This window comes from Podarcis erhardii, assembly GCF_964252035.2.
Source record: "Podarcis erhardii genome assembly, chromosome: 13".
NCBI classification, from domain to species: Eukaryota; Metazoa; Chordata; class Lepidosauria; order Squamata; family Lacertidae; genus Podarcis; species Podarcis erhardii.
This window is the reverse complement of record NC_138502.1, coordinates 10,346,780-10,366,663: the sequence shown is the minus strand read 5'-3', so window position 1 is coordinate 10,366,663 and position 19,884 is coordinate 10,346,780. Positions and strand designations below refer to the sequence as shown.

General features: G+C 46.5%; 1 protein-coding gene and 1 long non-coding RNA gene across 2 annotated transcripts in view; both read left to right on the top strand.

Moving 5' to 3' along the window:
• The window catches only part of LOC309326667, a 172,347-nt gene that overhangs the window by 107,610 nt on the left and 44,853 nt on the right, over positions 1-19,884 (top strand). The window lies entirely within an intron of this gene.
• NFATC4 (nuclear factor of activated T cells 4) overlaps positions 8,440-19,884 on the top strand; it is a 29,087-nt gene continuing 17,642 nt past the window's right edge. Inside the window, exons 1-2 of the mRNA XM_081835410.1 lie at positions 8,440-8,562; positions 16,970-17,957. Coding sequence (XP_081691536.1) covers positions 8,466-8,562; positions 16,970-17,957 — 1,085 coding nt within the window. The 5' untranslated portion in view covers positions 8,440-8,465. The remainder of the gene's footprint in view (positions 8,563-16,969; positions 17,958-19,884) is intronic.

The following is a 19,884-nucleotide window of genomic DNA, read 5'->3' as shown; positions in this document are numbered from 1 at the left end:
TCCATGCGCTGCTCTGGTTTGCCAGAAGCGGCTTACTTATGCTGGCCACATGACCCGGAAGCTGTACGCCGGCTCCTTTGGCCAATAAAGCGAGATGAGTGCCGCAACCCCAGAGTCAGCCACAATTGGACCTAATGGCCAGGGGTCCCTTTACCTTTTATATATAGCTTGTATATTGTATTTTTCTTTTTCCTTCTTTCTTTATTTTCTCTCAGTTTTCTGTTTAAAAATGCTTGATACTTGATGCTAACTATTTTTGTATATTGTTTTTTCTGTGAAATATATAAAAATAATAATTAAAAAATTGTCCAGTAGCACCTTAGAGACCAACTAAGTTTGTTCTTGGTGTAAGCTTTCGTGTGCACTTCTTCAGATACCACATACTGTTTTTTCTTTGTTTTTCAAGCTTTAATTTATTTAAATTAAAATACTTACATTTATAAAAAGGAGATTCCTTGCTTTTGTTCCACCGTGGCACTCATTGATTTCTTCTTCCCAGCCAACAGGGCCAAAAGTCAGTGATGATGGGAGCTGTAGTTCAAAACTACTTAGAACATGTAACTTTGTGTGAGTAGCTATACTCCTCAATTTTCGCTAGAGGGCAGGAAAGGTTAAGGAATCTGGAAAGCCAGAAAATTTCATTGTATTTCACCTGTGTTTCCAGGCTGGTGCTAAGGCTAACTGCTTACCCGGTTCTAATTGAAAACAGCAATTTCTTCCACATGTGGTGGACTTGTGACATAGTGAAAACGTATTGGGAAAATATATATAACGAATTAAAGAAGATTTTAAAGTATACGTTTTTGAAAAATCCAGAGCCATTCCTGTTGGGAATGGTGGGAGAAGACATTGACAAGAATGACCAGGAACTGTTCTTATACACAACAACAGCGGCGAGGTTATTGCTGGCTCAGGTATGGAAACAGCAAAAATTGCCTACAATAGAAGAATGGCAGTACAAGGTTATGGAGTACGCAGAAATAGCCAAATTAACATCAAAAATTCAACATCAGGGGGATGAAACATATCAAAAAGAATGGGGAAAATTTATGTTATACATAGAGAAGATGATGTGAAATAGGGAAACCAGTAGAATTAAAATAATATCTCATAACGGGAAAATACAAGAAATTTACTGGATAATAATATCAAAATGAATCAAAAATGTATATTAGGATTATTGAACCATATTTGTAAATGAATATAGACAGACAGCAAGAATTTGTATATATAGAAAGATTTAGTTGTTTACAGACATTTAATGGAAAAAATGAAGAAGAACAATCTTATGGAAAATGGACAAAGACAATGTGAAAAGTCAAAGAGGACACAAAAAAGCCAGAAGAAGGAAGGAGGTAAGTCAGCTCGGGAGCGCAAGAACAAATGTGAAATATAATGTATGTGTATGTACAGCATGTAACTAAAAATTCAATAAAGATCATCGGGGGGGGGGGGGGGAGAAAAGGAAAAAAAAGAATCATAGAATCATAGAGTTGGAAGAGACCACAAGGGCCATCGAGTCCAACCCCCTGCCAAGCAGGAAAACAGCAATTTGGAGTTCCAGCAAATAAATTCTCTTCTGTTTCTTCAATCTTGTTTAGCCACTCCTTCGCTTAAGCGTGTGCGTTTGATGCTGTTTTATACGGAAACAGAAACTATTCCTTCCATCAGGAGGCAGCAAGTGTGCAGGTCAATATTCAGAGGCAGGTGGGGTGGGGGTGGTGCTTTGTTTTCTTCAATACCCCCCTCCCTCCCTCCCGCCCACCTTTCCCCTTTCTTCTTCCGTCCCAATTTCTAAAATGAAAAGTTCCTTAGAACACCCTGCTCAGAATTAACTCTATTCTAGCACATCATGAAGGGATGCGGGTGGCGCTGTGGGTTAAATCACAGAGCCTAGGACTTGCCGATCAGAAGGTCGGCGGTTCCAATCCCCGTGACGGAGTTGGATCCCGTTGCTCTGTCCCAGCTCCTGCCAACCTAGCAGTTCGAAAGCACGTCAAAGTGCAAGTAGATAAATAGGTACCGCTCCGGTGGGAAGGTAAATGGCGTTTCCGTGCACTGCTCTGGTTCGCCAGAAGCGGCTTAGTCATGCTGGCCACATGACCTGGAAGCTGTACGCCGGCTCCCTCGGCCAATAAAGCGAGATGAGCGCTGCAACCCCAGAGTCGGTCACGACTGGACCTAATGGTCAGGGGTCCCTTTACCTTTACCTTTACCTAGCACATCATGATTTCATATTTTCAGGGCATGGCACAGTGACTATGTGCCTCTAAGTAACACTTGATGCGCATAACCAAATAGTGTGTGGGGGGGTGTATCTTGCTTCCATCCTCTGCTTGCAGGATTACTAGAAGTATCTGAAAGCCTGCGTGAGGTAGTAGCTACAGCTCTGGGTGAGGCCTGGGGGATGAGAGCCAATTCCCACTTGGCCCTAAAGCTCCCACTGGGATATCTTGAGCCACTAACCCGTTTCACAGGGTTGTTATGAGGATAACATCGGGGGGGGGCAGAACATATACAGTGGTACCTTGGGTTACATATATTTCAGGTTACAGACTCCGCTAACCCTGAAATAGTGCTTCAGGTTAAGAAGTTTGCTTCAGGATGAGAACAGAAATTGTGCTCCGGCGGCACGGCAGCAGCGGGAGGCCCCATTAGCTAAAGTGGTGCTTCAGGTTAAGAACAGTTTCAGGTTAAGAACGGACCTCCGGAACGAATTAAGTACTTAATCCGAGGTACCACTGTACACTGCCTTGAGCTCTTTTTCTTGGAGAAGAAAAATAAATGAAACAAGTTGAAATCTGGCTGAACACTCTTGCTGAAGGCAGGGAGGCTGGAACAGATGGACGATGGAGAGGAAGGGCTCAGCCAGAATCTAATTTGGGCCACTAGCCTACTGTACAGGGTTGCCAGTCAGATGATAGGTTTGTAGAAAAAGGGAGCATGTTCATACCATATTGGAATGAAAGGATACAGGAGGTACCATAGTTCCATGTAAGGTAGTATGGGAGATATAGGCTTAAGTGTACGGGAACTTTGACTATATATGGAATACGCATTGCCAGTTTGTGTAGACCAGAGATGGGTTCCTTCAGAAGCTGCTGGATTGAAGCTCTTAATTCAGCCAGACCATTGACCATGTGGACTGGGGCTGATGGTTCCACAGGCTCCCCATTCCTAGCCAGACTGAGCTAGGTGGGCCCTTAGTCTGATTCCCTAAAAGACACCAGGCTGTGTTCATTTTGGGGGAAGAATCCTTGGTGACCTTCTAATAAACCCCGTCTTTTTCTGGGAAACATTTTTTTGGGGGGAAATATGTACAATTAAAAACAAACTTCCTTGGGCCACATTGCACAAATTTAACCCAGTCTTGTCACAGATCATCAGGGCTGTGTGATCACGCTGCTGAGAACTGCTACGATCATTTGTATTGACAAACTCTGGATTTCGGAGTTTGTTTTTAATGATTATCTTTACAAAAACAGTGCTGTTCAACTCCAAGCAGGGCACGTTGTGAACCCTCACTCTTCTCTCCCTTTTACTTTGATTGAGCCAGGAAGAAAAGTACAAACTGTCTATTCCTCTAAAAGCAAAATTGGTGTAACTCCCTATTTTAAAAAAAAACTCCCCCAGGGCCCATCCCTTTAAATAGTTCCCCTGTCGATCTGTCCATCTCCATGTAAGTAGGACAAGAATCATTTCTGGTGGTCAAATCCCCTGTGTTTTGGCCAGTCCTGATAAAGCCATTTTATAAAGAGGCAATGTGGTGTAGTGGTTGGAGCGTGGAGTGCAGGAGGCCAGGGTTCAAATCTCCACCTGGCCATGAAGCTCACTAGATGACCTTGGGCCAGCTGCTGTCTCTAAGCTAGTTTCCCAAACTTGGGTCTCAAGCTGTTTTTCGACTGCAACTCCCATCACCCATAACTAGCAGGACCAGTGGTCAGAGATGGTGGGAACTGTGGTCCGAAAACAGCTGGAGACCCAAGTTGAACCTACCATACAGGGTTGTTGTGAGAATAACATAGAGAGAGGGAGAACTTAGTGTTGTACTCCACCTTCCACCTTGAGCACTAGGGAGGAAAGGTGGGATATACACATATCAATAATAATAATTGTAGTAATAACTGTGGATTTTGGAGATGTTTTTTTAATGGACCTACACAGCTATCTTTGCTCTTTAAGGGATCATTCTCTCATTCTTTCTTTCCATTCAAACCATCAGAAAAATATGTGGTGGAAGCCCTGGGATTGCCTGGCTTGTTTAAAAGAACTTCTTTGAAAAATGAGGAGGAGGAGGAAAGAAAGAAAGAAAGAAAGAAAAAGAAAGAAAGAAAGAAAGAAGACAGGGGGATCTTGCTGAGAAACAGTTTCCGTGTCTGGCTGCTGGGAATGCAAAGTTTTTATAGAGTAGGCAGACAGATGTTGGAGTGACACTGAAAAACAGTGTGGGCTGTGAAAGCTTTCTGGGGTTCGTTTGGCAGGGCCAGAAAGACAGGAGTTACAGCATCATTGGAGACGATGCTGAGAAGTTCTCAGGCCTCCCCCCAAAGTCCAGCTTGGAGCAGGAGCTAGGAAAAGATTTCAAACTTGTCCCGCCCTGTGCGCTGCGCTTTGGCCTAACTCTGCACGCTAACAGACGGATGGTTTTGATTAAGTTAAGGAAGGAGAAGAAAAGAGCGGGCGTTGGGGGGGGGGGAGAGAAGGAGGACACGTGCCTTGGCCTGGGACATCTCTCTGTTTTTGCAAAGGCCACATGCGTGGGCCATGGAAATGGGAAACGAAAGAATGTTAACCCCTTAGAGTGTGGACTGATGGGGAAGCTGGGGAGCTGGCTTGCATGGGTAGAAGTTGTAGGCGGCTTCACAGGGTTTTGCTCTAGGGGAAGAGGGGTGGTTGGGATTGCAAGAGTAGGGCCTGTCGATCTGGAATGGGGTACACATTCAATTTTGTTTGCATCTCAGTGAGAAACTACCTAATTTGAACTTCTCGAACCAATATGTGAACCAAAACGCAAGCGGCCTTTGAAATTCACCGCCCCTCTGAATTTTGCAATGCACTGTGTACAGAAAATGCAAACCGTATATTAGGAGAACGTGTGCATAAGAATGCATTCATTTGTGAAAATAATATACCAAAGGATACGGTTTTGCAAAAAATGTGTATATCAATCTAAACTGCATACAAAAATGTGCATATTAGGAGAAATTTGTACCAAAATAATGGCAGGTGTTCATTGGGTTTTTAAAAATTGCAATTTGGTAAATTTCTGCAGAAATGTAGAGAAGAAAATTTAAGAATGGAAGAATGAGAAGGAAGAGAGAAACCAAAACTGACAAAATCATCAAGTCCTAATCTGAAGCAATGAAGATCGCATTTGGTGTCTGCGCCAAAGATCAGAGTTTTATTAGGAAGAACTCACTATGATGAACTCCAGAACTACTTTTGAAAAGCAGCTTTTGCCCATCCCACTTGCTCTGATCAGTGTCACATTCCAATGACAGGAGAGAGATTCCCAGCCAGTTAAAGAACGCACTAAGGGCTGCCACAGGGAGGAGGGAGCAAGCTTGTTTTCTCCTGCTCTAGAGGACTCGAATCAGTGGCTTCAAGTTGCAAGAAAGGAGATTCCGACTAAACATTCGGAAAAACTTTCTGACAGTAAGAGCTGTTCAGCAGTGGAACGGACTCCCACGAGAGCTGGTGAACTCACCTTCCTTGGAGGTTTATAAACAGTGGTTGGATATCTGCCATGGATGCTTTAGCTGAGATTCCTGCATTGCAGGGGGTTGGACTAGATGACCGTTGGGTCCCTTCCAACTCTAAAATTCTATGATTCTGTCCCTGCCAAGTTAGTTGTCCAGTAACCTGGACGGTAATTATCACCATTTATTTATATGGCACTTTCCTATAGAAAACCATACCCAAAGCAGTTCACAACATCAAGAAATATTACATTCAGTAACAATTCTAGTTTGTCTCGTGTTGGACTAGAAGCTGGGAGTTGACACATAAACTACGTGAGAAGGACAATCGTGACTTCAAGGAAGATTGGGAACTTTTTACAAACTATTAAAAAAAACACACACAAAATGATTTGGACTCCTTGGCAGGTTTTGAATAAACATCCACAAATTTATTAATAGAATATATGACAGACAAGGTAATGATGTGTACAATTTTCAACATGCAGAGAATAATATGTGCAAACAAATCAGAGAGGGGAGCTGTGGAAAGTCCTTGGTGGGGGAGGAGAGGGAGGGGTGGGGGAATAAAAAGGGGAAAAATTAATGTAATGGATTATTTGGACTGACAATTTGTTTTGTTGAATTTTTTTTTTTAAAGAAGAAGCTGGGATATCAGGGCTCAAATCCATATTCAGCCATAGGAATGTCTATGAGTTCAGTTGCCTTGTACAGATGGATCCTTACCTTGGTTTCACCCTACAGACAATGGGTTAGTCAGGGAAGTGACAAAAGAATGCCAGTGATCCTTAATGACTAGGGATGCCTTTGTTAGTGACCTGGAACTCTTGCTCCCCTGCCTTTGGAATGTGGCACTACTCAGAGCTAGTGGGAGGGGCAGGGAAATACTTTATTATACCAAGTCTGGAGAGGAGAGAGAGAGTCAAGCTGGACTTGATGCATTGGTAGCAGGATTGTGGTGGTAGAAACAAAATCTTGGACTGCAGTCTCCTTGAGACAGAGACCTGTTCCATTGTATTCTGTACAAATAATAATAAAGCTGAGCTGTGCATACCTGCCAGATTTCAGTTTGAGCAGGGTCCTAGTGTTTGCTCTTCTTCTAACATCAAACCCAGGCACAGCCAGAGGTAGATCCGTGTGGGTTTGCAGGACAAGGCCGGTATATGAGGGAGGCCCCTAAAATTTTATATACAGGACAAAGCACTACATATAAGCTGACTTCAAATAAACAGCTTTTGCAATGACTGCTCCTAAGGCAACAGATTAAATATAAAACCCAGCCAGACCTGTATTCTTCCCCTACTAAATTGGTAATCCTAGTCCAGGAAGTGGCAGTGCCTCTGAGCACACACAAAGTACCATATCCCATCTCCATGCATTTAAGATAATTGGGTGAGCTTAGATTCTAAGTGTAGTGTTGGAGGAAAAGAAGCCTTCACCAGAATACTACCTTCCAGATGTTTTGGATGCATCTCCCACCAGCCTCAGCCAGCACAACCACAGCAATCCAAAATAGCTGGAGGGAACCAGGATGGCAGAAACTGGGTTAGAACAGGTTGGACCAGGACCTGGCTCAATCACCTGCTCAGTGTCAAATCTCAATGGGTGACCTTGGGCCTCCTAATCTTACTGAGTTGTCATGATAATAAAATGGGGGCCCGGGAGCAACAATATTGCACTGTCCTGTGTTCCTTAAAGGAATGGCAGGACGAAACCCAAAATAAACCATTTTAAAGAGAAAGTTTCAACATTGTCAAGAACAGATCCCCGTAATAATGTGTTTTAGGCAGACTCAATGCCCATTGAAAAGGCATGACTTCCAAATAACCCTGGAAGCCGCAGCTTTTTAAGGGTAGTTCAGTGAGGAGGAACTGCAGCTCCCAGGATTTTCCGTGCTTTAAATGCGTGTCAACTTGTTCTGACGTTCATGTTTTGCATAACACCGATGCAAGCACCAAACACGCAGCTTTCCAGGTTGGGAAGTGGGGTGGGTTGAAATCCACGTTATGTTCCAAATGTTGAGCTTTGGAGCATCCAAATATCCGGAGCCGCATGTAGGCAGCTGCACCATTCTTGCGTGTGCTCATATAGGCTCTGTCACCCCCTCCCTGCATGGTTGAAAAAAACTGGCATCGCGCACACGCTATAATCAGAATAATCGCAGCGCAGCTCTCAGCGAGCGCAACGCGTCCCTCTGCCTTTAACAGCCTGTCCGGGTGTGTCCAACCCGTGCATAATAAGCAGCCTAAGGAGGGCGGGCCCTGCTTGGGCTGCCTTCCAATGGGCTCCAGGTAGGCTGGTCCATCTGGAAGGACAAGAAAGGGGGTGGAGGAGGTGGTTCCTTTTTCATTTTCTCGGGGAGCGTGAGATGGGGGTTCGGGTTCTCCCCCCCTCCCCTTCTTGGTGGGCGTGGCTTAAAGTGACATATGGGGGCATGGTTTGGGTTTTCCGAAGAGCCAATCAGCAGTGAGGAAGGGAGTGGGAGGGGGGCAGCTGGAGGAGAGGGAAAAGTTTGTTTGGGGAAAGTTTTTCTTTATTTTTTTGTTAAAAAAAATATTAAAGGGGGAGAAGGCGCGGAAAGAGGTATTGCGTTAAAAGGGGGAGAGCAGAGGTGAATCGAACCAAAACCTCCTCCATCTAGCCCCCCATTTTTTTTGAGGGGTGGGGGGAGAGGGAAGGGGCTTGCAACCCTATTAAGGCGCTGCGCTGCGCCTTAAGGCGCTGCGCTGCGATTATCCACCGATTCTCCCCCACCCCCTGGAAAAAATGGGCGCAGCGAACTGCGAAGACGAGGACTTGGAATTCAAGCTGATTTTTGGAGAAGAAGAAAAGGAGCATCCAGGAATGGGGGTCCCCTTGGAAGGTGAGATGCGGGTTGTTATGGGGGCTTGTGATGGTTGGCTTACAAGGAGGGAGGTGTGAGAATATATGGGGGGGGGGGAGAAAATCAAGGTTATTTTTTGTGCGAGTGTCTGGTGTAGCTGGAAAAAGTCCCCCCCCCCTTTCCTTTTTAGGACAAGCGGGGAGGGAGATGGCACGAATGTTCCCATCTCCCTGCAGGAAGAGTCTGTGTGTTTTTTTTGCTCCGAGAGTGAGTAATCGTATCCCTAAAACACGCGGCCCACGCAAATGGTTAATACTATTTGCAATCGTTTTAAAGATGGGTGTTGCGTTTCTGTCCATGCTGGGGAGGAAAGTGCGTGAGTGAATGAGAGAAGAAATCGGTCTCGAGTTTCACACACGCCCCATCATGCTGCTGTGAAAATTTTGGAATCTGAAAACTTTCAGGTTGCACTGAACTCTGCATAGAATGTGGGGTTTTTTTTGGGGGGGGGGAGTTGAGCTTCTGAGTTCTTTGGACCAAGAACTGGTTAACCCTTTTAAAATAATAATAATAATAATAATAATAATAATAATAATAATACAGAAAATCGTCTTGATCAAAAAGAGTTAATGTGTGTGCTGCTGTGTGTGGAAACTGTGAGCTGGAAAATCTTTGGTTCAAATTGTGGTTTAGCTGTGAACACATTGGTTAATCTGAAACAATGATGGGGGCTGCGTGGCCCTCATGATGTTACTGGATGATTATTGGTGTGTTTTTAAAATTTATTTTTTACCTTCTGTTCACCCTAGGGTCCCTATTTTAAATTTTAAAAACAGCTGATAAAATTTACAATCAGAAAACTAGCAGGAGTCCTAAAGATCTGCATTCTAAGTGTCAAAAGACCAGTTTGAAGTAGACTGCAGCTCAGACCATTGGCCTTGCAATGGCTGATGAGTCCAACTTGAGTCCAGCCATATCTAGAGCAGGGTTTCCCAAACTTGGGTCTCCAGCTGTTCATAGAATCATAGAGTTGGAAGAGACCACAAGGGCCATCGAGTCCAACCCCCTGCCAAGCAGGAAACACTACAACTCCCATCATCCCTAACTAGCAGGACCAGTGGTCAGAGATGGTGAGAATTGTACTCTCAAAACATCTGGAGGGCCGAGGTTGAGGAAGCCTAATCTATGGATACGTATCTTGGATACGGTGTACTCAGAAACCCGGTCTCTGAAACTGGACACAGAGGGTCCCCACACCTGGCCCAAGGTGACCTAGGATTTCCTAGCCTTGGCCACAGTGTGTGTAATGGTTGCCTACCTTATAGGGTTGTTGTAAGTACTGCTGAGCTCCTCTACATTAACTGCAGTGGTGGTGAACCTGGGGGTCTCCTTCACTTTGGGGCAACTTTCCCTAAGCCGTAGGCAAGTCATGGGCGGGGGCAGAAGCAAAAGTGGGTGGAGCAATGAATGCAAATTTCCTCATACAGTAGGCTAGTTTCTGCAAGCATACACACATCTCTCTCTCTCTCTCTCTGCCCTACATCCAGAAAAGCAAGGGGTATTTATCAGAGTTCATGGGCATGTTCTAACAGGGCAAAAACTCTCAAGGAGAGTCTGAAGCAGGCCAAGTCAGGAGTGTGGCCTGGGGAGAATCGTGAGGGCCAGGTAGAGGAACTTTGAGGGCCACATTTGGCCCCTAGGCCTAACACCCCTACTCTTATGTTAAGTCCCTCTGGTGAACGTACTCTTCTCCACCTAGTTGGCAAGAACAGGCTTTGCCTCCCCCCCCCAAGTGGGGCATAAACTAGCTTGGTAATAATTGCAGGCAGAAATATATATCTGGCAGAGGGTATCTAGTCACAGGTGGTGCAAAATGCCCAAGAAGAATGAAACGAAACTATAATTCCTTTCTTCTGCCAAACCCTCTATCAGTTTGAAAAGTAGGCTTCTGCACGTTCAAAACGGCATAATAATAGCATCCTAGTGGTAATTCATATGTGCCCACACATAGCACAAGAGAGGCTGTAAACAGGTGTTTCTTCACTGTATAGTTAGTGACTGCTTTATTTTCAGTTAAGTCATGTGGATGCTTAACCGCTTGCAGTAGGACATGTTGGAACCAATGTGTTCTTAGGGGCTAGCACCATAGTTGCAAACGTTTCTTCAATTTTCATTGTGAATTAAGAGGAATTTTGGTATTTTCCCAAGCTTCCCCCCCCCCCTTTCGATGTCTGAAACTTGTCTCATGCACACAGAAACACCCCTGTCAAAACCAAACTTAAACCCCAATCCCCCAGGATGAACATTCACCCCAGAATAATTTAATTTCTGTTAGCTTGTTGTCACAGCGTAGGGTAATCCCGGAGCATTGCGGCACCTTTAACCAATTTATTGGGCCAAGAGCTTTTGTCGGCCAAAACCCTCTTTCTCAGATGCTTGAAGTGGTCACGTCAGAAGGAAGAATTCAAAACTCAAAATATCACATTTGCAAATCCAGGCTTTGAATCCTGAAATGGAAAAATGTGGGTTGCGTGACATGCATTTCCACAGGCATATTTGAAAAATGAGAATGGGAGGTGGGGGTGGTGATGATGGTGATGGTGGGGGGAAATCCTTCCCCCTTCTTTTATTTTCTTAGAAGAAGTTTGCAACTCCCATTTCCCCCCACCCACCCAATATCTGTCTCAGAAGCTGGTATAGGGGACATTCTTGGCCCTGTAGCCCCCTGAACTTGTGGGGGTGCTTCTGGAAGGGGTTCAGCTGAAAGCGGGCTGGCTGCCCCAAAATATATCCACACCCTGGCTGAGGGCGCTGCTGTGAGGAGGAAGTTGGCAGCCCCCTGTATGAGCCAGCCTCCGAGGCGGAGGTAGGAAACTGGGGGGTTTTTTTCCAGAGAGAAAGGTCAAACTGTCTCTGGCAGGCGGCGTCTGGTTCAAATGAAATCCAGATGGGGTCTGAGAGGGCCTCGGGATCCCACAGAATCCAGCCCCTCCACACTGGCTCCCATCCAAGGCCTTCAAATCCCGGGTGTAGGGGAGCTGGGGTTGTGGGGGGGGGGACTTTTGAGATGGCGGCAAGTGGGGAAAGAGGGGGGGGGGCAGACACACTTCAAGCTTCCCGCATACGGTTTCAACTAGCTCCCTGCAACAGTGCAATTTTCCTTTTCGTCTTTTGGCCTGCGCCCCGTTTCCTTGGCAACGGGGGTCCCTGCCAGTGGAGCCTGGGGCTTTGGGAAATGGCCCTTTAATTGGGTTCAGATGGCGGCCCCTCCCTGACAGTCTCTCTTATTTTCTCTCTCTCCCCCCTTTTCTCCTTCATCCAACTGGATCCTTGTCTCTGGCCCACAAAACAGGGTGGAGGCCCCGAGAAGACTAGGCCAAGTTCAGGGGGAACTTTCTAAGCCCACGTCCCCCCACCCCACAAAAAACTTTTTCAGAAGCTTTTGTCTCAAAAAGGGAGGCGACCCTTTGGCTTTCTCCTTCCACCTGCCCCTCAACCCAAGGCGGGTGCAAGCTGGGAGGGCAACTCCTGGTGGCAAGATGGGAGCCACCCCACACTTTGGGGCTTTCGCTGCAGAGCAAACCAAAGCCCGTCTTAGCCCAGGATATCCTGCTTCCAACAGAGGATAGCCCGGTGCCTCTGGAAAGTACCCAAGCACAGCAGCTCACCTTGTTGTTGTTCTAAAAAATCCTAGGCACACGGCATTCAAAGATATACTGCCTCTGTTCATGGGGTTATTATTTAAGTCGCAAAATGGCAATGCAAAAAATAAAGGATGCAATCTGACCAGGTGGGTTGCAAGCTTACTTTATGACCCATCGAGAGCAGTATTGTCTGCTGCTGCCTTTGCAAAACTCAGGTTTTGGATTACAACTCCCATCAACCCCAGCCAGCACCAAAGGCTCACCGAGCCCAGTGCCCAGTTCTCAGCAGCTGCCAACCAGACACCTATGGGAATTTCCATTGGTAGAGGCAGAACATTGGGATAGAGTGCCTCTGAACCTGCAGGTTCTATTTCGTTACAATGCAGCAGTCTCAGTTCGAGCTTTGTATGCCTTTTGGCCTTCCCAGATACAAGGCTGCCAGTCTATTTGTGTGTGTGTTTGTGTTCTTGACTAGGGACGCGGGTGGCGCTGTGGGTTAAACCACAGAGCCTAGGACTTGCCGATCAGAAGGTCGGCGGTTCGAATCCCCGTGACGGGGTGAGCTCCCGTTGCTGGGTCCCTGCTCCTGCCAACCTAGCAGTTTGAAAGCACGTCAAATTGCAAGTAGATAAATAGGTACTGCTCTGGCGGGAAGGTAAACGATGTTTCCGTGCGCTGCTCTGGTTCGCTAGAAGCGGCTTAGTCACGCAGGCCACATGACCCGGAAGCTGTACGCCGGCTCCCTCGGCCAATAAAGCGAGATGAGCGCCGCAACCCCAGAGTCAGCCACAACTGGACCTAATGGTCAGGGGTCCCTTTACCTTTACTTTTTGTTCTTGACCTACCACCTTCATTCTTGCCCTGCCTTCCGGTTTTGCCAATTTCCTTTAATTCTCTCCCACACAACCACACATGCATTGCCCTGCAAATACCACACAACATCTTCCAGCCGCATCACCCAGGCAGGGAACAGTTGCTGCTCATTCCTGCTGAATACTGGCAGAAGGTGGAGCAAAGCAGGGTGCTGGGGGGAGGTGGGTTGTGTAGTGCAGTCTTCCACCATCCTGCAGCTCCCACCAGCTCCATTTTTGCAGTTCAGAACACCTAGAAGGACCAGGTTGGCAACAGCTGGTGTAATGTGACAAGACTGGATTGGATGGAGAGTTGAGGTGTGAGCCATTTGGGTGCTGTGATCCACTCCCTACCGAGAGAGAAGATGATGGAAAGCATTGGCGGGAGCGGAGAGGTCACAGCCACGCAATCTCTTTAAATCACTTTTGCACCACTTTAAGAGTCATGGAGGAAACTGGGAAGTGCAATTTTTTAAAGGCGCTTTGTTTGTTTATTTGTTACATTCAGATGAGGCTGAGCAGGGTTTTCAACCCTGGCCTTCCAGGTACTAGTCCGGCACTCTTAACCGCTATGCAATCGCTGGTTCTTGAAACTACAGTTCCCAGCACCCGTAGCAAACTCCAATTCCCAGGATGTGAGTGTGGCCAGAGAGAGAAACTTTAAATTAGAAGCAGCTGTAAGTAGAGAAAGGGTTGCAGGGCAGAGAGGAAGAAATCAACTTTCATCTTTCTTTCTTTTTCTCCTCTTTATATCTTTATCCAAATATTTGCTGTGTGTATGTATTTTGTTTTTTCTAGGGGGAAAAAAAGAGGATACCTCTTCCTTTATTTGACTTGTGGGTAGTCATCCCACCCCCTCCCAGCCAGCTATATTTAATATCAGTCCCATGGGGTTTGGGTTCTTTGCTTTCTCTCTCTCTTGACGTATGCAGGATGCCATAGACGAAAGGAAAGCACGCAGTTGGATCCTCCTTCTAGGATTCTTTGTTGCTGAAAAACCTCCCTTTTTGCTGCTGGTGGTGGTGGTTCCCCTTTATTGCCCACGCCCTCTCTTGGATTAATTTGACAATCGGGTTGCATATTTGGTGCAATGAATTCAGCTACTGCTATCTGTGGGGAGGAGGAAGGTAGAAAGATAGCAACTCAGTAAGCTAGTTTATATTGAGTCAAAGCCTTGGTCCGCCCTACACTGACTGGCAGCAGCGCTCCAGTGTTTCAGACTGGGGGGGGGGGGTGTTTCCACCCGTATCTGGAGATTCAACCTGAGGCCTTTTCCAAACAAAATGGATGCTCTGCCACTAACCTATGACCCTCACTGCTCTCTTACTGCTAGATGTTCTGATCAGCCATCTGTTGGCTCATGGCTTCCCTAGGGGGTTCTCAATTCGTTCAGATCATTTATACCGGGGGAAACTGCCAATAAAAATAACTAATCCTTGCCTTTAGGCTTACAATCTAAAAAAAAGGCACAGCATGAAAGGAAAAAGGGAAGGAGAGGGAAGAGGAAAATGCATGTACCTGGGCACTAAATTCTTACTGTTGCAAGGCTCTTACAATGACCAATTGGTATAGAAATGAGCTGCTCACGTGGCTCTTTAAAATTTAACTGTGTTATTCAAATGGAAACTTGCACATATCCCCAAATGCATTTACCGCTTCGTGAAACAGCATGCAAATTGAGGTCCTCTTCAGAGCCATAGAAGCTAGAAAGCTTTTGCTTTTTTTCAAAAAAGATGGTTCACAAGACAATCATGGGACTTCATGCAGTTTAGCAAATTGTGTTCCCTTCTTCTAGTAGAAAGAGGTGCTCATATTACTACCTGTCTGTGGTCTGTTGGCCTAAAAGTATATCTGCCACTTTTTGGTAAACTTATGGTAAACCTGCTAGCTTGGTTTTTTTCTATCGCTCTTGGGACAGCTGAGCAGAGAATCACGTGCACATTAGATTATCCTCTGTCACCTTCAAGGTCTCCAAATTCCATTGGTCACACCCACATTTAATATCCCACTTTGATATCCCTCAAAGAGTCCTAGGAGCTGTAGTTTGCCTCTCTAGAGAGCTACAGCTCCCAGGAATATTTTGGGAGAAACCACATATTTTAAATATACAGTGGTACCTCGGGTTAAGTACTTAATTCATTCTGGAGGTCCGTATTTAACCTGAAACAGTTCTTAACCTGAAGCACCACTTTAGCTAATGGGGCCTCCTGCTGCTTCTGCGCCGCCGGAGCCCGATTTCTGTTCTTATCCTGAAGCAAAGTTCTTAACCTGAAGCACTATTTCTGGGTTAGCGGAGTATGTAACCTGAAGCGTATGTAACCTGAGGTCCCACTGTATGTTAAATGTGTTTTAATTGTATGGTGTGGATGTAACAATTATGTTTTGATCCTTATTGATTTATTAACGTGCCTACATGCTGCATCTGTCAACAGTTAGTGGAGAATGGAGCCCCCATGTTCGAAAGCAGTATACCTTTGATTGCCAGTTGCCGCGGTGGGGTGGGCAAATAACTGGAAATGGCTATCTTTATCTTGTGATCTTACTAAGCTGTTAGAATGCTGTAGCCAAGTAAACCTTTGATTGACTCTAACATGGTGATTCGCGCTCTCTCTCTCTCTCTCTCTCTCTCCTTTTCAAATTTATACATTTCATTAATTTTACAAACATTTTAACATTGCAAGGTGTGACTTCCTTCCCCATCTTTCTGTGGTTCCTTAAATTTATTTTTTAATATCTTCTGCATATCCAAATTCATTTAATCTGCACATTTAATTATCTACTGTAAATATATACTCTTATGAAACTGCAGGTTATTACAAAAATCCTGCCAGTGTTTTTATCTGTTTGCAATTTATCTGTAAATATTCAATAAACTGTTTCCATTCTTTTATAAAAAGTTTGTTACCTTGATTTCTTATTATTTCGGTAAGTTTTGCCATTTCTGCATATTCCATAAGTTTTTGTATCCATTCTTCCTTTGCTGGGACTTCTGCTTCTTTCCATTTTGGGGCGATTAACATTCTTGCTGCTGTAGTCGCATACATGAATAAATTTCAATACAATTTAGGTAGTTCTGTCTCTATAATTCCCAAAAGAAAAGCTTCTGTTTTGGGGTTTATTTGTTTTTTACAAAGTTTATTTTAAACAACCTTTTCGATTCATTATATATCATTTCCCAGTAAGCTTTAACCTTACCACAAGACCACCACATATGATAAAAAGAACCTTCTTTCTCTTTGCATTTCCAACACCTGTTTGATTTAGATTTATACATACCATACATTTCCGTGTATAAGACTAGGTTTGTTTATTAAAAATTCATGTGAAAAATGGGGAGAGGGTCTTATCCACGGATAGTGCATAGTGGAGATGTGGGATTGGTTGCTGCTGCAAGCCGGAGATTGTCAGCGGCTATAGGGCGTGTTATTGGTGGCTGCGGCAAGTGCTGATTTTGATTGGCTGTCGCTTTGGCGATTGGGCCGTACGAAAGCTGGCTCTTGCGATGCGGGCGAGTCATGCGCAGGTCATGCGGGTGAGCGATTTTCTGCAATACCCCCCACAAAAAAGCTCAACAACTTCATTTTCTTAATTTTTAGTCCCCCAAAATAGTCTTATACATGGAGAAATTCGGTATTTGCCAGTTTCCTCAGTGTTAAATACCAACAATATACAGTGGTACCTCAGGTTAAGTACTTAATTCGTTCCAGAGGTCTGTTCTTAACCTGAAACTGTTCTTAACCTGAAGCACCACTTTAGCTAATGGGGCCTCCTGCTGCTGCCGGAGCCCGATTTCTGTTCTCATCCTGAAGCAAAGTTCTTAACCTGAAGCACTATTTCTGGGTTAGCGGAGTCTGTAACCTGAAGCGTATGTAACCCGACGTACCACTGTATCATTTTCAACCAACATGGTGGTTCTCATCTCTTTCCTTTTCCCCCTCTCTCTTTTTACAGACCTGGATGCGGACAACCTCCCTGCCTACTGCTCACTTGCTCTGGGAGACCCGCCTCCCTACACCTCTCCCCTGGGAATTCCCTGCCCTCTGCATCTCGGCGGGGGCCGTGCAGGCATGCATTCCCCCCCACCCCGGCCAGCCGACTTGGACGGCGACACCTTTGAGAGCCAGCCCGCCCGGCGCGTCCGCCTCGGAGGCTCCCGTGTGCTCGAATGCCCCAGCATCCAGATCACCACCATTTCGCCAGGCCGGCGGGCCGAGGAAGACGACTGGGACTCCTCGCCTCGTGACTACCTCCTCCTGGAGGCTTTCGGGGGCTACCGCGAGACCACTCCATCTTCCGGCTTCTTCACCCCAAGCCCTGCCAGCAGCGGCAGCGTCTCGCCTTGGAGCTTCTTTTCGGACGACGAGGCCCCCGCCGGGGACGATGTGGAGCGGGAGCTGAATGAGGCAGCGGCCCGCTTTGCCCTCAGCTCCCCCTTGGGTTCTCCCCGGGGCTCCCCCAAGCCGTGGTCGCCCGCCGATGAGTCGTGGCAGCCTTACGGCGCCAGCTATTCCCCGAGCCGGGGCGCAGAGGATGGATGGATGCTCCTGGGCCCGCGGCCAGCTTCGCCCTGCGGCAAGCGGCGGTACTCCAGCTCTGAAACGCACTCCTCGGCATCCCCCTGCCTCTCCCGGAGGGGCAGCCTCGGAGAGGAGACCCCAGGGGAGACCGTGGAGGCAGGAGGCGACACGGCACCCTTCAACTGTACTGGAGCCCGACCGGCCGAAAGCATCCCTCAGAAAGCCCGGAAGACCTCGACCGAGCAGACAGTGGCCCTGACCAGAAAGGAGGAAGGGAGCTGCAATGGGGAGGATGGGGGCAGCGGCACCACGGGGGGCTATGGACTCGGCATGGGGCGCAAGGAAGGAATGGATTACCTGGCAGTGCCTTCCCCACTGGCCTGGTCCAAAGCTCGCATTGGAGGTCACAGCCCTGTGTTCAGGTAAGCCGAAACTCTAATGCTCTTCAGAGTTTGCATAAATGGTCCCCCTCTTCCTTCCATGCAAGGATGTCGAGAGTTTGGGTTGGAACTGTGGCGCCTGAGAGAGGGTTTCTAAAAGCGGTCATCCAGGTGGCTTGGGATGATTCCCAAGCAAGGCATGATGGGAATATCTGTCTTGTGATGCTTATCTCTAGATCTTGGTAGCTGGAGGTGGATGGTTTTGCGAATGTGGAGTTACAAGTTGGACAGATCCCTAACACACACATATTATTAAACCAGTCTGGGAATTGTAGCTCTTTGAAGGGAGCAGGGATCTCCTAACAGCCTTTAGCAAACTACAGTCCCCAAGATTCTTTGGAATAAGCTGGAGCTGTTTAAAGTGATATAATATTTATTTATTTATTTATTTATTTATTTATTTATTCCCAGCCACTCTGGGTGGCTTCCAACAGGATATTCAAAACACAATAAAAGATCAAACATTAAAAACTTCCCTAAACAGATGTCAGATGCCTTCAGATGTCTTCTAAAAGTCAGATAGTTGTTTATTTCCTTGACATCTGATGGGTGTTCCACAGGGTGGGTGCCACTACTGAGAAGGCCCTCTGCCTGGTTCCCTGTAACCTCACTTCTCACAGTGAGGGAACCGCCAGAAGGCCCTCGGCGCTGGACCTCAGTGTCTGGGCTGAACGATGGGGTTAGAGACGCTCTTTCAGGTATACTGGGCCAAGGGCATTTATGAGCTTTATGAGAGTGCTTTAAATGTATTATGTGGATGGGGCTTTGCTTCTTATCTTCCTCACGTGTAGTTCTTTAGTTCACCTCTGGACTATCCGTAGTTTACAGGCAGGATTGTGGAAATTTAGGTTTGTGCAATTTAAAGTAGATTAAAGTGCTCTGGAGCAGCAAATCCACTTTTTAAAAATGGACTTTTGGCAGGTTCACAGGGATGGGGGAAATGCGCTAAAACGTGTAGTGTGAACAAATGATCAATGAGGAAATGCTGGGCTCTCCCCCCCCCCCAGCAAGAGCTTACTAGAGCTCAGCTCTGGCACCTCTCAGGAGGGCACCATTGTGATTCTAAGAGAACATGGGAGAAGTTCGTGGTGAGCCCTGACACCCTTTGCCCCCCTGGAAAAATAGCACTGAGGAATTGTATAACCACTGCACAAGCAAATCAAGATGAACCCTCATTGTCATATAACCTGCCCACAAACAAATTAGAAGGAATGCTCAGTAAAGCACAGGCGTCTAGCTTTTTCGTAAGCTTTGCGCAAGCTAATCAGGACGAATGTCCAATTAGCAGGGCATCTGGAGCAGCCCCAGCGATAGCAGATTTTGCTGCCCTCCTAGCGTGGATCCTAGCTATCTTCCTCTAGCATCCAAAGACCTTCACCTGAGCATGCCGTTGTCGGGAACTGCGGGTGGGGGTAGAAGCTATGGCTGCCTCCCTCTCCCACCCTTAAGCCAGCCGGTTTGAATTTGCCAGCGCCATTGCCGGCTCTGTGGTTTGGCTGCCAGAGTTTCTGTTGTATAAAAACAACTTGTCAGACCAGACCAGGCAGAAGGGCTGGTGTCTCCAGTTACACATCCCAGACCCCAGCTCTGCATGCGGTGCTGGGGGCGGACGGGTGGGAGCTGGCGTAAACACGCAGTGCCTTGTTCCCTGTTAAGGTAAGCAGCTGGATTGGAAGAATTTCTCCTGCATGGTGGATCCACGTCATGACCTTTGAGTTCGGGGGCAGTGGCTCCATCCATTCCCTCCTCCGCCTCCTTTGCAGTTCCAAAGCCCATAGCCAGCAATATCATGCCAAGCCAAGCCCCCCATTTCTTCAAAGCAGAACTTAGCATCTCTTAAGCCAAGCTTGTGAATGCAATGGGTTAGCCTGCGACAACAACTAAAATACAGTCGACCTTGCATATTTTG